General features: G+C 34.4%; 2 protein-coding genes across 4 annotated transcripts; both read left to right on the plus strand.

The window, feature by feature from the left end:
- Positions 1–3239: 3239 nt before the first annotated feature.
- LOC118046012 (K(+) efflux antiporter 6) lies at positions 3240–11081 on the plus strand. 3 transcript variants are annotated; one of them, XM_073406349.1, is made up of 20 exons: positions 3241–3619; positions 4127–4170; positions 4638–4696; positions 4827–4905; positions 4985–5046; positions 5125–5200; positions 5346–5420; positions 5907–5978; positions 6066–6148; positions 6832–6901; positions 7004–7081; positions 7215–7303; positions 7419–7515; positions 7646–7699; positions 8456–8551; positions 9148–9336; positions 9428–9505; positions 9723–9767; positions 10509–10598; positions 10727–11081. In XM_073406349.1, exons 1-20 carry the CDS (start codon positions 3397–3399, stop codon positions 10808–10810), a joined length of 1743 nt encoding a protein of 580 aa, XP_073262450.1. In that variant the 5' UTR covers positions 3241–3396; the 3' UTR covers positions 10811–11081. The 3 variants fall into 3 exon arrangements, with proteins under 3 accessions (XP_073262451.1, XP_073262450.1, XP_073262452.1); XM_073406351.1 differs by lacking the exon at positions 4638–4696 and having other exon boundaries at positions 3453–3619; XM_073406350.1 differs by lacking the exons at positions 5907–5978; positions 6066–6148 and having other exon boundaries at positions 3240–3619; positions 6833–6901.
- Positions 11082–14067: 2986 nt separating this feature from the next.
- LOC118046013 (abscisic acid receptor PYL2) lies at positions 14068–15053 on the plus strand. Its single transcript, XM_035054764.2, has one exon. It carries the CDS (start codon positions 14277–14279, stop codon positions 14844–14846), a length of 570 nt encoding a protein of 189 aa, XP_034910655.1. The 5' UTR covers positions 14068–14276; the 3' UTR covers positions 14847–15053.
- The last annotated feature ends 619 nt before the right edge of the window (positions 15054–15672 follow it).

The following is a 15672-nucleotide window of genomic DNA, read 5'->3' on the forward strand; positions in this document are numbered from 1 at the left end:
TCTAAATTTTTCACAACTTCTTAAAAAATGTTTTTCCGCCCAAAATAAAGAAAAATACTTTCCTGAAAATTATGCCAAATTTTTCTCTGACTAAAAAATATTTTTGTTAACCAACTTTTCTAATAAAATAAACAAACACAAAAAAGTTTGAAAAATAATTTTCAGGAAACCACTTTCCAGTCAAACAAACACCCTTTTCGTGTTTTTTCTCCTTCCATAGTGTAACTTTGACGAGGAAAGAGATTTGAAAGAGCAAGATCCATCTCATCTTTAAAAATAAAAAAACAACCTTAAGGATAAAAAAAAAACCTTTCTTTGGTAAAAAGAGAGCATGCCAAACACATTTTTAAGTCTAAGTTGTGTTTAGCCCGGCATCATGAAATGAGGCTTAATGGGCCCAAACCCATATGTATAGATTGGGCTCAAGCTCAAGTAACATGATTTTGTTGGATAAAAAATAACCCAAAAGCTTTTTTTTGAAATCCAACTCAGCTAAACAGGTTGAGATGGGATGAGGGTCCAACCTCATTATTTACCAACTAACCCAACCCATGTGCATCTTTCAGCAGAAAAGAAGGAACATCAACATCAATTTTCATTTAATTACAATGTATTGATTTATTTCATGTAAGGATTTGTGACATGGGAAATAAGCAAGGAGTAGTTATCTGTCTTAGGGATGGAAGTAGGCTAGTGGTGTTCTTGTTGGTGTCGTTGGTGGTTTATGATGGAACTATTGGTAAGGATGGAAGCAACGATAGAGAATGTTAATTGTTGGTGTAGCTTTTAATTGGTATATGATGGAGAAGGATGGTTTGTAAGGGGGGGCTTATAATGATGTAATGAATTAGTTTTTTGGTTGAATTAGTATATGTAGTTATATGGGGGTATGGATACTTTTTTTTTTTGTTTGTTTTTTTTTCCTCTCCTTTTCCTCATCTCTTTCCTTTGGTTCTCTCTCTTTTCTTCACCTTAGCTTTACCCTTGTTTATCGAGGGTGAATAAGATGTTTAAGATCCCTTCCAGGCTTGATTTTTGGCACTTGATTCACTTAGAAATGATCCTAACTATTAGCCATAATCTAACAACCTAATACTATCAAAACTAGGTTGTTAAGGCTAGTTGGGTCAAAGGTTTTAGCCACTTATTGCAACAGCTACAAGGCTGCAAACCAACAGGTACAAGGTTAGAGAGGTAGTACAGTGTCAGAGCGTGAGGGTGATGTGTTTTTTTTTTGCCTTGTTTTGTAAGGGGATGAGAGAGGACAAAAGGCCTAAAAAGTGGCATTAATGACAACTTTCTCGGGTTCTTTTTAAAGAAGATGAACAATGTCAAATGGCGTGTTGTTTAGCTATTTTCTTTTTACTTTATGTTGACCAAAAAAACATAATTTTAAATCAAAACATGTTGTTTTGGTCAAAATGTATCATTTTATTTAAATCAAACTATGTTGTTTTAGCAACTTTAGATTCAATTAGGTTATTAAGCTTTTTTCTTTTTTTTTCAGCCCTCAATCTTTGAATTCATCAATTAAGTCCTTAATTGAATTTTGATTTCAAGAATTAATTCAATTTTGCCCTTGTAAGATTTTAAAAGGACCCTATAATTTTAACAAGTTTTTCAACTTGGTCATTGGTCTCAGATATTTTCAATTTCATCCTTAATTTGCATCCTCTTTAGCTTTTAAAAAGGATTTGAGCTCTATATGCGAAACAAATACACAATGCTCATTAATGTGTCTAAGAGGTGCTTTAGTCTTAGTTCCTTCAAATGGATCACCAATGATCACTACTTTGGAGGGATAAGAGCTTACATAGCTTAGCTCATTTGGTGGCACAAAAGAATTACTTAACATCTCTTATTGATTGTTTGTATTTGGTAGGTCTTTATCTAATTTTTTCATTATTAGCCTTCATAAAGGTTTTATCATTAAGACTCAAATGTTCAACACTTTCATTAATTCATCTAGAATCTAAAAAAAATTATCATTTTGAGTTTCCTCAAATGCGACATGCATAGATTCCTCAAGACAAAATATTCTATTATTATATATTCTATAAGTATTGCTAGGTGAGAAATAATCAAGAAAAATACTAATATTAGATTTTGAATCAAACTTATCTAAATTATCTTTGGTGTTAAAAATTAAACATTTTGAATAAAAAACTTTAAAATATAAGATGTTGGGTTTTCTATGTCTTTAAAGCTCATAAGAAATCTTTTTCAACTTCGGTCTCAAGGTAACACGAATTAAAACATAGCAAGATATGTTTATAGTTTCTGCATAAAAAACATTTAGGGGTATCAAATTCATTTAACATTGTTCTCGTCATAGTTCTCGTCATATTTCGAAGAGATATATTTTTCCATTCTACAACCTCATTTTGTTGAAGAGTTCTAGATGTTAAAAAATTATGGTGATATCCTTTTTCTTCACAAAACATTTCAAACAAATCACTTATAAATCCATGTTATCATGATCGCTTTTTTATGTTTATGATTGAGAAACCTTTTTCATTTTAAACATTCTTTGAAAGCTTTATAAATTTATTATCTTTTGATTTTAAAAATAAATTCATATATATTTTGTAAAATTATCAACAATCACAAACACATATTTATTATTGTTTATGCTTCTAACTCTAATTCATCCAAATAGATCTATTTATAGCAATTTTAAAGGTATTTCCTTAGAAATATGATTCTTTTTTTAAAAATATATTTATATAATGGAGTTAAATTATTTTAAAATAATGCTTTAAGCGAAGTTACCGGAATTGACATTCATGTTTGAACTAACATGTTCGTAGTAAAATTAATTTTCAAGCATATGTTCTAGAGAAAAATTACTAAATATTTTCAACAATTAAAAGTATTTTTTAACAATTTTAAAAAACACATGCAGTAAAAATCGATTTATGAATAAACATTCTTATATTTAATTTTAATGTTTAAACTTAAAAGTTTAAGAAATTGTCAAATGTTTTAGCACTTAATGTGTTATTTATTTATTTATTAATATAGATGTTTGATCATCTCAGGTGCATTTTTATTAATTTTATGAGATTTAAAATAATAATTATATAAGTTTTAATAATTATTATATTAATAATTACATAACTCAAACTTTAAATCACAATAAAAATAAATTTTTGATCCAAATTTTGACCACATGAACATTTGTTTTAGAGAAGAGGACCAGTTTCTAGAATTTTTTTTTTTTTTAAAAGAACAACATCTCACCTCCAAACAGGAGCATCAGATCTTCGCCACCGGTTCGCTTCATATTTGATTCATGACTACCAATTGACTACTCTCTGAGCACACAGAGGAAGTAGTGCAGAAGAGAAACCAAAATAAATAAATAAATAAATAAATTTATTTCTCCTCTAAGCAATGTTGAGAAGAGAACCATTTCTCTGCAAACTCATCTTTTTGCTCTTCTGTTTCGCTTCGCTCTCACTCGCTGACGAACTCAACGAGTCAGATCGGCTCGAGTACACCGCCAACACTTCATTCTCTAACACCTCTCTCTCTAAACCTAGAGAAGGCAGTAGCTTCGCTGATATCATCGATAAAGCTCTCGAGAAAGAGTTCACTGAAAATGATCAAAACGAAGGTTCGTTTTTCTCGATTTTAGTGTTTAGTTCTTATATTTTGCGTTGAAGAAGTATTAAATCACTCTTAATTTAGTTAGCTATTGTTCTTGTTGTTTTGTGACTAGTTAGTTCTTGAGATTCGTTGAGTGTCATTTTGGTGAATTGTACTTTATTGACGGTTGATATATAGAGGATTAGATCTTGCCTTCTTAGACTCATTTTCAAAATCTCAGAGTCGAAAACTCCATGGAATTGTCAGTCTTACTGAGAAATTTTTCCCTTTAAATCTTATTCAATTTTAATTCTTAGGCTTGGTACGATGCTATAGTGACACGATGCTATAGTGTCCTGCATTTTAAATTGAAGGTAGATGACAATAGAGTAGAGTCGAACAATTCAATTTGTACGGGGATTCTGCTATGTTGGTTATTGTTTGCGCAAAAGACGAATCACCGGAGCTTTGCATGCTTATTTATAACATCTAGCTAATCATGGTTCCTCCCTTACCTATTTTGTCTTATCGGCAGCAACTGATGCTGGAAGCTTCAACAACAGCGTCGCAGAACAGCAGGTTGGTTGTGTTGTATTCTTCTCAGATTTTGAAGCAATTGATTCAACTCTGTTGAAGCAATTAGTTTATGGATGTAACAGGGGTTTATTCAACAAAAAATCAGTGATTGAGGCATAATGTAACTTAAGCAGTCAGATAATGCCATTCTTTTTGTTTCTTTGCTATGGTCTAATTTCTTTAACAAATTCATGCTTTTATAATTCCTATGAATTATCTGAGATTCTGATCAAGTCTTTTCTAATCGAAAAAATGTACCATGGCAAGAAACACTCGCAATGGTGGTGTTCTTCTCTTCTCTTGTGTTTATTTTTATTGTTGTTTTAATTATTTTTTGTTCATCATAAATTTTATCAGTTGCATTAAAAAAAGTCTGCTTGGTTTTGAGCTTCTATCTCTCCCCTTGTTTGAATTCATTTGGAACAAGTTTTTGCTGAACATTTCTTCTTGATACCTTCTGTGTTGCTCAGGCAGTTTTGGAAACTGTTGCCAGAGTTAAATCGAAGAAAAATGACTCGAAAGAGGAAAAGTATAAGCTTCTGTCTTGTAATTAGTGGCTTTCTTGTTTATTTTTTGATGTTTAAGTTTGTTTCTGCATTTACTTGGTATATATTGTTGCTGTATCATTTGAAAAATTTCTCTCGTGAATCTCATTTTAGGTTGTTTAAATTTCAACATGTTTTCAATTTGGACAATGATAATGGAGCGGAAGATACCCCAACACTGATTGATCGAAAGGTATCATTGGTTCATTGGAAGCTTTCCGGAGTTGGTGACATTATTAGTATTATACTTGCTAAATAATTGTTTGTTTCAGGATAATGTCTTCATTATATCCAATTTTAAATCAAAATATCCAGTGCTGCAGCTAGACTTGCGGTAAGTGTACTAATCTCTTATGATGCATTTTATTTCTCTTACTCAGCTGGTAATCAATCTGAAATTTTTGCCTTGTAGATTGATATCAGATTTGGTTGTCGTCATTGTGTCTGCAACTTGTGGTGGCATTGCATTTGCTTGTGCTGGACAACCGGTCTGATTATATTTGATCTCTGCTTAGTTCATGACTCACTGCAATGCTAGGATATAATTCAATGTCTGAGCATTCCATTTCGTTAAGTTGTACCATCTTATCATGCCACTCTTATATCACTGTTTCTAGCGGTAAATTTTTGCAGGTCATTACTGGATACTTGCTAGCAGGATCTATTATTGGTCCTGGAGGGTTCAACTTTGTCAGTGAAATGGTTCAAGTATGTAGCATAGATGTGCATTCCTCTGCCAGTTCCCCTAAAACATTTCTGAACAATTCTTTCTTTGCCTTAGTGCTCTAGTTTAATTTGTTAATGAGACAGGCTCTGAATGCATAATGCAGCAGTAATAACAAATGGATTATTTTGTGAAGATTATTTTAGTCTTAACTCCTAAAGTTTTGATAATTCACCTTTACCGTTCACAGTTTTAACAGAGATTGTTCTTTACATCAAAAAGTTCTCAAATGATTTGAGGGTATTAAATATAGCTTTTGCAACCAGCAGTTAAATGATTTACCTCTGTCATAATTGCAGCTGTAAACAAGATGCCATATTATCTTCTTATGATGTTTTGCCAACACAATAACAAATTTCCAAGCAATTGTTGCAATTTTGTAATTTTAATGGCATAGCTTGCCATGTTATTAATGTTAATTTTCTTCTACCAACTTCACAATTGACTTGTTTTACATGCATGCATGCCAGGTTGAGACGGTGGCTCAATTTGGTGTAATTTTTCTTCTTTTTGCCTTGGGCCTGGAGTTCTCGACAACAAAAGTCTGTTTTTGACTCTGTTCTTCTTCTTTCTTAATGATTTTTTTTTTCATTAAAATTATATCTAAAATTCATCTTCTTCAATTTCAGCTTCGAGTTGTCCGAGCAGTTGCTGTTGTAGGTGGCCTGCTTGAAATTATTTTATTCATGTTCTTATGTGGCATTACAGCCATGATATGATAATCTACTTATTGTTTCAGAAATTATATGCAATTATATTGCTGAGTTTCCCTTAACATGTGAAGACCACTTTTACCAAAGCATACACCAATTGATTATTTAACCAAATCACAAGGAACAAAGCTTGAATTCTAGAAAATTTCTATCTGAAGAAATAAGAAATGATTTTAGGTATGCAATTCTTGGCCCAAAAATTGACAATTTAAATGAATGACAGTTATAGAAATGATCCCATACTCAATACAGCATTAACTTCTCTTTTCCCATTCTATAGTTTATGGCTCTTAGATTTTGGTATCAGGCTTTGACCATACTGACTGTTATAATGCCCCCATGCCACTTTCCTACCCAGTGGAGTAATGGGATTAGAGTTCGAATATGTATGATGGTTCCTAATTTAGTGCCTATGGTAGTTGCTGCATGTTTCCATTGTAAAATTGGATCAAATGTGCATCTTTTCTATCACAATGTTTCAAAGTTTTAATTCTCTTTTAAACCCACTGGCAGTAGTAAAATCTCTAGCTCTTACCTGCCATTGTGGTGCATGCACAGTGGAGGTATTGTATCATTGGTTTTGCTACAAAGCATGTTGCATTTGTAATTTCTTGGTATGTAGGGTATATTGCACACATCTATTCATTCTTGATGTTGCAGTTCTGATTGGATGCTGTTTGCAGTTATGTGGTGGCAAGTCTTCTGAGGGTGTGTTTGTTGGTGCATTTCTTTCGATGTCTTCAACAGCTGTGGTAAAAACCTTATCCAAATGTGTCATGAATCATTTGGACTACCTCTCATCATAGAATTTGTGATATAACGCCATGATCTCAAAGGTGCATGGTTTGGTGCAGGTATTGAAGTTCTTGATGGAAAAGAATTCTACTAATGCTCTTCATGGGCAAGTTACCATTGGAACTCTTATTTTGCAGGTTGAAGTTCTTTTCACTCATTCTTCAATTCTCTCTTTTGTTTGTTTTGTTTCACTATCGCTTTCTGGCACTCAACTTATCCATGTGAACTTTCCTTCTACCACTTGCGTCTTTGGATTGTTTTACCTTCCAGGACTGTGCAGTTGGTTTGCTGTTTGCACTGCTTCCTGTTTTAGGTGGAACTTCTGGCGTTCTTCAAGGACTAATGTCCATGACTAAAGTGTAAGTAAATATTAATTAACTTGAGCTGTCAACTTTGTCTTTTGGAGTTAGCTTGCATGCATGCGTGCTCATTAAAGCTGTTTATCTGTTATAATATGCTCCCTCTTGTTTCCAGATTGGTGGTGTTGATTGCATTTTTGGCTGTTCTGTCTATATTATCTTGCACTTGGGTTCCATGGTTTCTTAAATTGATGATGAGCCTGTCATCACAGGTACGCATTTATTTGATAATTAAGTTTTTTTTTTTTTTTGAAGTTACTCTGATGTGGGCTTATTGAAAAAAATTGTGTTGTGTTTTAGCTACATTGCACTTTTTATCAAGACTGTAATGCATTTTTGCAGACAAATGAACTCTATCAATTAGCATCAGTCGCGTTCTGCTTGCTTGTGGCCTGGGTATGTTTCATCTGCTTTTGTTATACCTCTAGAAGTATTCTCTTCTATGCTTGCTTGCTATGTTTCATTTGGGTTCCTATACATGTAGAGAAATCAAACAGTTGCTCTGAAAGAGTTGTATTTTTGTTTCATTTTGGTTCCTATATATGTACAGAAATCAAACAGCTGCCATGAAAGAGTTGTATTTAGAGCATTCGAACCAGTGAATTGTGATATGTTGGGCTTTAATTGTCCAATGTGTTTCATCACGGTGATGAAGTCTTGTATTATAGTTAAGCTCATGAATAGAGGTTTATTAGGAAACGCTGTATGATATATAAAATTGTTGATATGCCATGTGTAGAAACAATACTTAATTTGTAAGTGAAATAGCAGATCCCAGAATACTATTCCATTTTGAACATGGTTATTTTTCTAACCAAAAAATAAGATATTGGATCTCGGTGCGTTGGGCATCTGGTTTAGAGGGTTCCTTCAGAGGATGAGAATCCCAAAGATAGATGACAACTTAAGAGTGGTGTGTATCTGCATGCCACATACAACCATAGTTAATTGGGCTGTTATTGTTATTTGATTTTGGTTGCAGCTGGTAATGCTTTAATGTGTTGCATTCCTTAAAGTCCTTACATTCTCTGCTTCACTTTGCATCTTAAAGGGTTTCATGAGATAATTTAAGCTGCCTATCTCTGTCAATTTCTTTGCATTGCAGGTTAAATGACACTATGATCTCCTTTTTTTATATATATAATATTCCAGAGTAGTGATAAGCTTGGTCTAAGCCTAGAACTGGGTTCATTTGCTGCTGGGGTGATGATATCAACAACTGATCTTGCTCAGCATACACTAGAACAAGTAAGTGTATACACTAGAACAAGCAAGTTAAAGTTAGTGTGCTATTTTGTCAATGGAAGTTGTGAAGGTGCATGTATTTGTATTCTGTAATATATGCAGCAGCTGAGGTTATGCTCCGACCATGAAACACAGAAGTGGTTCCTTCTCCTTTATTTAGTAATGTAAATATTTTTTACCATCAGGAGATTCTTGAAATTAGTTAGGCTTTCCATGATGGCACTAGAATCCAGCAATGAAATGCTACTCTAATCTGATTGGTTGACTCAACTGAATTTGGACTTCTTGTTATTGTTGTTGTTGTTTTCAGTAATGAATAGAGGTAATCCTTGTCTCATAGGTGTAGAAAATGTTGTTTGTTTCTGCTAAATGAATACTAGACTGTGTATTTGAGGTGCTCTTCAGGGATGCATTTTGGAATAAGTAAATGCTACGGTGGATGTGTGAAACCACAATGCTATCATGCAATGTAGTCACAGTTCATCCTTGCAACAATAGTTTAATTTTTATTTTGTTGAAGCTTTTGACATTTGATATTTGTTACCAGTACCAGAGTGCTATCTCAGTTACTCCACACATGAAGCTTGTTCCTTGTGCAGATTGAACCTATTCGGAATTTCTTTGCTGCTCTTTTCCTTGCCAGCATTGGAATGCTGATCCATGTTCATTTTCTCTGGAGCCATGTTGATATATTACTGGCATCTGTTATATTGGTCATCATCATAAAAACAGCCATAATCACTGCTGTTGTGAAGGGATTTGGTTACAACAACAAGACATCACTTCTTGTAAGATATTGTGATGGCTTACTGGTTCTATTGCTTTCAAGAATACCGGTTGTTGATTGAGGAAACCTAATTATATCGTATAAATGTGTAGGTTGGAATGTCTTTGGCTCAAATAGGAGAATTTGCTTTTGTTCTTCTTAGCCGTGCTTCTAATCTTCATTTAGTTGAGGTAACTGGTACTATTACATTTTATCTGGAAATTTTTTTAAATAGAGAACTCCTGGCTTTGAGAATTTTGTATGAACCATGTCAAATTTTATATTATTTATTAATGGTGGTGGTCCATGGTAATATTTACTGGAATTGGCCTTGAGTCATGCTGAGAGAATCTCTGGAGATTACAAGCTACTGCTGAGCTAACAAGCTAATAATTTGATCATTCTCAGGGAAAACTTTACCTGCTGCTTCTTGGGACAACAGCCCTTAGCTTGGTATGGCAATTTGTTTTACTTTAGTTTGTGGGCTTTACAGATGTGTTTGCCATTTGTTTTAGCCTGGGGTTTGATTTGCCCTAGTGCATTTTAACTGTTGGTCTCAGAAAACATAATTTATTTTTCTAGTTTAAGTTGTTCCTGCAATTTAACTGCACGTTTAGATTATTCTTTTCTTCTAATAGGATGGTGAATTTTGCATCCACCACTTTTCAGTTTAAAATTCCCACTGCATGAAGTGAAAAGTGCAATTCAGACTACAATTGTGGTTGATGCTTATTTTTACTCTGGAGATTGATGTGGACAAGGGACACTGATTTGATATAATGTGGACATGTGCTACATGCTTGTGGCTTTTTATTTACTGATCTTTGTTAGAAAAAAAATTTTTTTTGCATGTGGAAACAACAATTAACATGGGACAAGAAGTTACTGATACCCTTGCCATGCATCTTGAAATAAATGTGACAGTACAAGATGAAGTTCAAATGATGGACAAACTTTGTGCAGCCTAGTTGTGACTGCCCTTTGGAAGCTAGACCTGTGATTAGAGTAGGCAATGCTTTTCTATCTCCATTGTTTAAGAAGGAAGTTTCCGGTGGCATTGAGTTGCCAAAAAAGTGAACTGAGAGGAATCAATTTTTTTTTGTCTGTCAGTATTTAAAATACCCAAGATGTGTTGAATTTACCGTTGCTGCACACACATTTTGTCAGATGTTAACTTGTGTAAAATACCTGCAGGTGACAACGACTCTGCTTTTCAAGCTAATTCCTGCTGTAATGCATCTAGGAGTGCTGTTACGGTGGTTCCCTCCTGACAGTGCAGTCGAGGTAAGCATTGAGTATGGGATTGTCTAGACATCAACTTGTAGCTGTTGGTTGGATTGACCATCTACTTGTATTTATTGGATCTCCTTTTTTTTTTTTGTAAGACTTGATCATGTGCTTTCAACATACAGGTTGGATCTAAAGGAGAAATCTTCCGATCAGACAGTGGTAAACAACGGATTAGTGTGTTGGTCGAAGTACCTCATAACTCATGAGCTCCATACATATATGTCATAAAGTGGTTTGTCAAGTTTATATGACTAGCACTCTGCTGCGGCCTTTTTTCACCCGTGCAGATCAAGTCTGTATTCCTCTTGGACTGGGACAGTTTTGAGTTCAATTTAGATAGAAATTCTTCTCCATGATTTTTTGTTGTATCATATGTTCAGTCCTGCTGGAAATTACAGTGATAATTCATAGTAACCCATACTTGATGTCTTATTAATTTGTAAAATGAACATGTGCATATTGCATCTCTTTTTTCAATTTTAAGATTTTCCTCCAATAACGTTGGAAAAACTCAGCTCAATGTCACGGCATTTTACAGCTACTGTTGGACAGATGTATATATTATGTTCAGAATTTATTGGACAGAATCTCTTGAAACATTGACCTGGTTATGCAGAGCAATTTCTAACCTGAATTGTATGAAAAACAAAAATTTCAAGAAATTGGGTGTTATTTGAATCTGTTTTTCTTTCCAAACATTGCAGCTCTTTCCAGTGCATAAGATTTCAGATCTTCTGCGTGTCTTGCTGTTGGCTTTGCTCTCCTGCTCATCTCAAGCATGTAATCTAGAGGGCATTTCGAGGCTTCTGATTGAGGGGACCAAGTCTTGGAATATCAGAGACTGGAGAGAGGAGCTTGAAATTGGTTGATTAAACTCTCACAAGTTCTAAAATCTTGTGGTAACATTAGCTCATCCTGTTTGAAAGCCATTCTTGAGTGGGAGCATCACAAGAAGAGAGCTAGCCTGAGTAGAGCCCATGAATTGGTGTGTCAAGCTTGGCGAATGAAATCATGAACGAAGCCGTTCGAATTTAGCTCTAGTTTCGAGGTTTGTGCTTCTTCGAATGCTATGCTATGGAGTAGGGGCTTTAAACGGTTTGGGCGATGCATTTACCACTATGCAAAGTAGTAGAAGAAGAAAAAATAGAAATACGAAAACAAAGGGCAAATGAAGAAAAAGAAATCATTAGTGGATATTGAAAACGATCACAGCCGTTCGTTTATGTTGGGAGGGCATAGGTTTGCTATCATAACCTTCTATTAGAAGTATAAAAAGCTTTTCTTCATTTTCAATCCTAACAAATCTGATTTTCTTACAGCTCCTGTTTTTCCATGCCAGCCTCCTCTTGTCTCTCCCTATTCCTTCTTTGCTCTTGTTTCAACTGACTTGCAAATGTGATTTCTTCCTTTTGAATTTCATTTACATATATTCGGATGGGTCCTTAAAGTTTTTGCAATTACACCCCGCTTATTCTCATATTCATTTTCAAAGCACTGTTAGTTAATTTCCCCCCTTTATATATGGATTCACTTCAATCATTATATGGTTAGTTATATGTTTATTTTGATTAACTTTTATAAAAAGGTTAGTTAAAACCTCTCATTGTTTGAGAGAGTGTATGTTTTAGTATGTAAAATTACACCTTACTTATTAATACGTGTATTGTTGTTAAACATAGGCAACAAAAATTCTAAGATAATTATAGATTTCCCTTTATAATTGATTTAATGTCAAAGTGTTGCTAGAAAAAACAAAAAATATAATTGATCTACATCTCTCTCAACTGACAACCTATCTTCACCATCAATTACTAGTTTTCTCCTTTTCTCTTCTTTTTTTTTCCTGACCACCCACACCTTTTTCTCAACCAACAATGTGCATTCATCATCAATCACCAATCCCCCTCTTCTCTCTTCAATCAACTACACCATCAACAACCATCCCTTCACACTTTTCCCTCACCATCACTAACCAAACCCACTTGAACTAACCTCAATCTCAATAACCATGTACTACTTGCTCATCTCTAAGTAGCCTTGCCATAAGCCGCCCTACCACTTCCAACCATCTCTTCTCTCTATCAACTGTCACCGCAACACAACCCATTATCTAGTAACCTATCTTTTTTTTTTCTACAACTATTGTGAACACAACACCTCTATAACCTCACCACACAAACCAACACCACCATATTAGCCAAAATCATCATACCAACAAAATACCTTTTTATTGGAATTAACCACCATAATCAAACAACCATCAATTCTATTGAACCAACATCCATTAGATTTGACTCGCGCGCCATATTTTTCAAACTGGCAGAATTCCCTTTATCCCTTTCTAGAGAAATAACCTCAACCTTACTTGATTTCAGCCACCCCATTTCAATTTAGAAATGAGGCTTTCAATTTAAAGGCTTTGGTGGTTCACTATGGTGATGGCATGGTCGGATGAAGCGAAACAAAGAAGAAAGTAGAGAAGAGGGAAGAGATGGTTGTGGTGATCGGTGGAGATCAAAAGAGACAAGGAAGGAAAAGAAAGGAAAAACAAAAGAAAAAGGGAAAGAAAAAAAAAAAACCGAGTTTGGGATATTTAGTCTTTTCATCAAATTTTAAAGCTAGTGTTGACTTTATATGTAAAGTGTAATTTTTAAAATGTGGGAGGGAAAGTTTTACAATGCAAAATCTTGAGAGATTTTAGGTAATTTCCCCATAAAAAATCATAAATATTGATAAATATTTAGGTTCTATTGGTATAACTTTTACATATTGATTTAAATTATGTTTTTGAATCTAAATTCAAAGAAAGTTCACTTTATTTTCTCAAAGATAAATAAAACTAAATTTATTTAAATTGAAGTGATTAATAATTAAATCTAAATATTAGATCAAACATTAAAATTGCAAATAGTGAAATTTGCGATGTGGTAAGACCTAATGTTTCTTCTCATGAATAAATAGTGGGAAAAAAAAAAAAACAGATTGCATGGAATTTAGCAAATACATTTGTGATGTGGTAATGCATGGAATTAATAATCATAATAATTAATGTGAGTTAAGGGGAATCCTGCTTCAAAGTGAAGTTATTGATCACGCGGGAGTTTGTTAGACTCCTCACATGATCCACGAATCTCCAGCTTGCCTTTTCAGCTACTGCGACAACTCCCTTCATTTTGTCTTTGCCCTTTCGCCCCCTCTTTTACTCTTCTCTCCTCCTCTTCCATTCTCTTAATTCTTTGGATCCCGAACATTCAACAATTACCATTGCTAACTATGTGCTAATCAAGATAAAAATATTTTGGATTCTCGGTTTGAGGGTTGTTTGAGAACATATATAATTAATCAAGAAAAATCTGAGTAAATGTAGGTTAATTTTTAAAAGAGGTAGGGTTGGTCAAAGTTTGATTCGCTCGACATTTCAAACAAAGGCACAAAATAAAGAAAACTAAAAGGGCTGGCAGAATCATGCAAGTTCCAAATACCACCCGTTAATATGTGTTGTTTGAGTGATTAAAGTATTGATTAACCCTTTTACAGAGCGCCCATCTTGCTTCTTATTTAAAGATGGCGAACGTCAGACTTTCCGAGAGCCTAGACCTCCATCTCTTCCTCCTTCTTCATTAGCTATATCCCCATTTGTTCCCCTTGCATGCTGTACCAGCTCTTCCCCTCATGGATACGGATCAAGCCCCGCCACCACAAGGCCTAACCCAAGAAGAATATATGGAGCTCAAGCCCTTGATTGACACATACCATAAATTTGAGCCAGCACCCAACACATGCACATCCCTAATAACCCAGCGCATTGATGCACCAGCTCATGTTGTGTGGCCTTTTGTTCGTAGGTTTGACAACCCACAGAAATACAAGCACTTCATCAAGAGTTGCAACATGACTGCTGGTGACGGTGGTGTAGGCAGCGTGAGAGAGGTAACAGTTGTTTCTGGCCTACCAGCTTCTACAAGCACTGAAAGACTAGAGATTTTGGATGATGAGAATCATATATTGAGCTTTAGGGTCGTTGGTGGTGAGCATAGGCTAAATAATTATAAGTCTGTTACATCAGTCAATGAGTTCAACAAGGAAGGCAAGGTTTACGCTATTGTGTTGGAGTCATATATCGTGGACATACCAGAGGGCAATACAGGTGAAGATACAAAGATGTTTGTAGACACTGTTGTGAAGTCAAATCTTCAAAAACTGGCAGCGGTAGCAATTGCATCTCTGCATGGACATGAATGATTCTGTATTGGCTTAATTAGATGATGGTAAGATTCTCCCATTTGAAATCTTAGCGCTCAGTTAAGGATTTTGCATGTTGGTTTTTTCCTTTTCTGCTGTTCTCTTGCTGGCTAGGCAGCTGGTATTGGTTTGTATATTTTAGTTTTACTAGGCGACTTCTGTTATATCGTTATCATTTTATTTTCAATAAGTTAACTAAGGTTCACAACAAGTGATGAAAGCATTCTTCTGCCTCCTCTTTTCTCTTGAATTTTCCTTTAATTAACTAACTAAAACATTAACCTATCTGGTGTTTGGATAGTTACCATGGCAGAAATTAGAATCCAATTAGTTCCAGTACTTTGGTTTTCGTGTAGTGTAATACAAAAGCTAGGTTGGCCATGTTTACAGGAGAAATGGCTGACATATCTGTGCCTCTGTCAATGATGAGACTGAAGTTTACTCGCAAATTAATGAGTGAGAGGAGAAAAGATACTACGTGGGTTTGTTGCTTTGGATGTGAACAATGAGTCCATATCATATGGTTGGAAACATGTGGGAAGAGAGAGACCATATTAATTTGAAACATACATAGCTTTTCGTGTGGCTTCAATGTCAAACCTGGCGAGCACAAACATATTAAAAAATTTATCGAACCAACATTAGAGGACATGTGAACCAACATTATCGCGCTCTAAAGTAGATTAATAATAAAAAAAATTTTTTTTAAATATAAAAAAAATAAAAAATTTATTAAATATTTTAGGTTTGGTGGCAAAGTCAAACCTAAAATAACATTGAGTCTGGTTACTTAAACAACCTAATATGTGATCTTTTGTTTGAAGAA

The sequence above is a fragment of the Populus alba genome, chromosome 18, assembly GCF_005239225.2.
Source record: "Populus alba chromosome 18, ASM523922v2, whole genome shotgun sequence".
Classification (NCBI taxonomy): Eukaryota; Viridiplantae; Streptophyta; class Magnoliopsida; order Malpighiales; family Salicaceae; genus Populus; species Populus alba.

What these genes read in the sequence shown, in the direction of transcription:
- LOC118046012 (XM_073406349.1), top strand. Translation starts at nt 3,397, where the DNA reads ATGTTGAGAAGAGAACCATTTCTCTGCAAACTCATCTTTTTGCTCTTC. An exon ending in ACAGCGTCGCAGAACAGCAG is followed by an intron (nt 4,171 to 4,637) that starts GTTGGTTGTGTT and finishes TGTGTTGCTCAG; the next exon opens with GCAGTTTTGGAAACTGTTGC. An exon ending in GTGCTGCAGCTAGACTTGCG is followed by an intron (nt 5,047 to 5,124) that starts GTAAGTGTACTA and finishes TTTGCCTTGTAG; the next exon opens with ATTGATATCAGATTTGGTTG.
- LOC118046013 (XM_035054764.2), top strand. Translation starts at nt 14,277, where the DNA reads ATGGATACGGATCAAGCCCCGCCACCACAAGGCCTAACCCAAGAAGAA.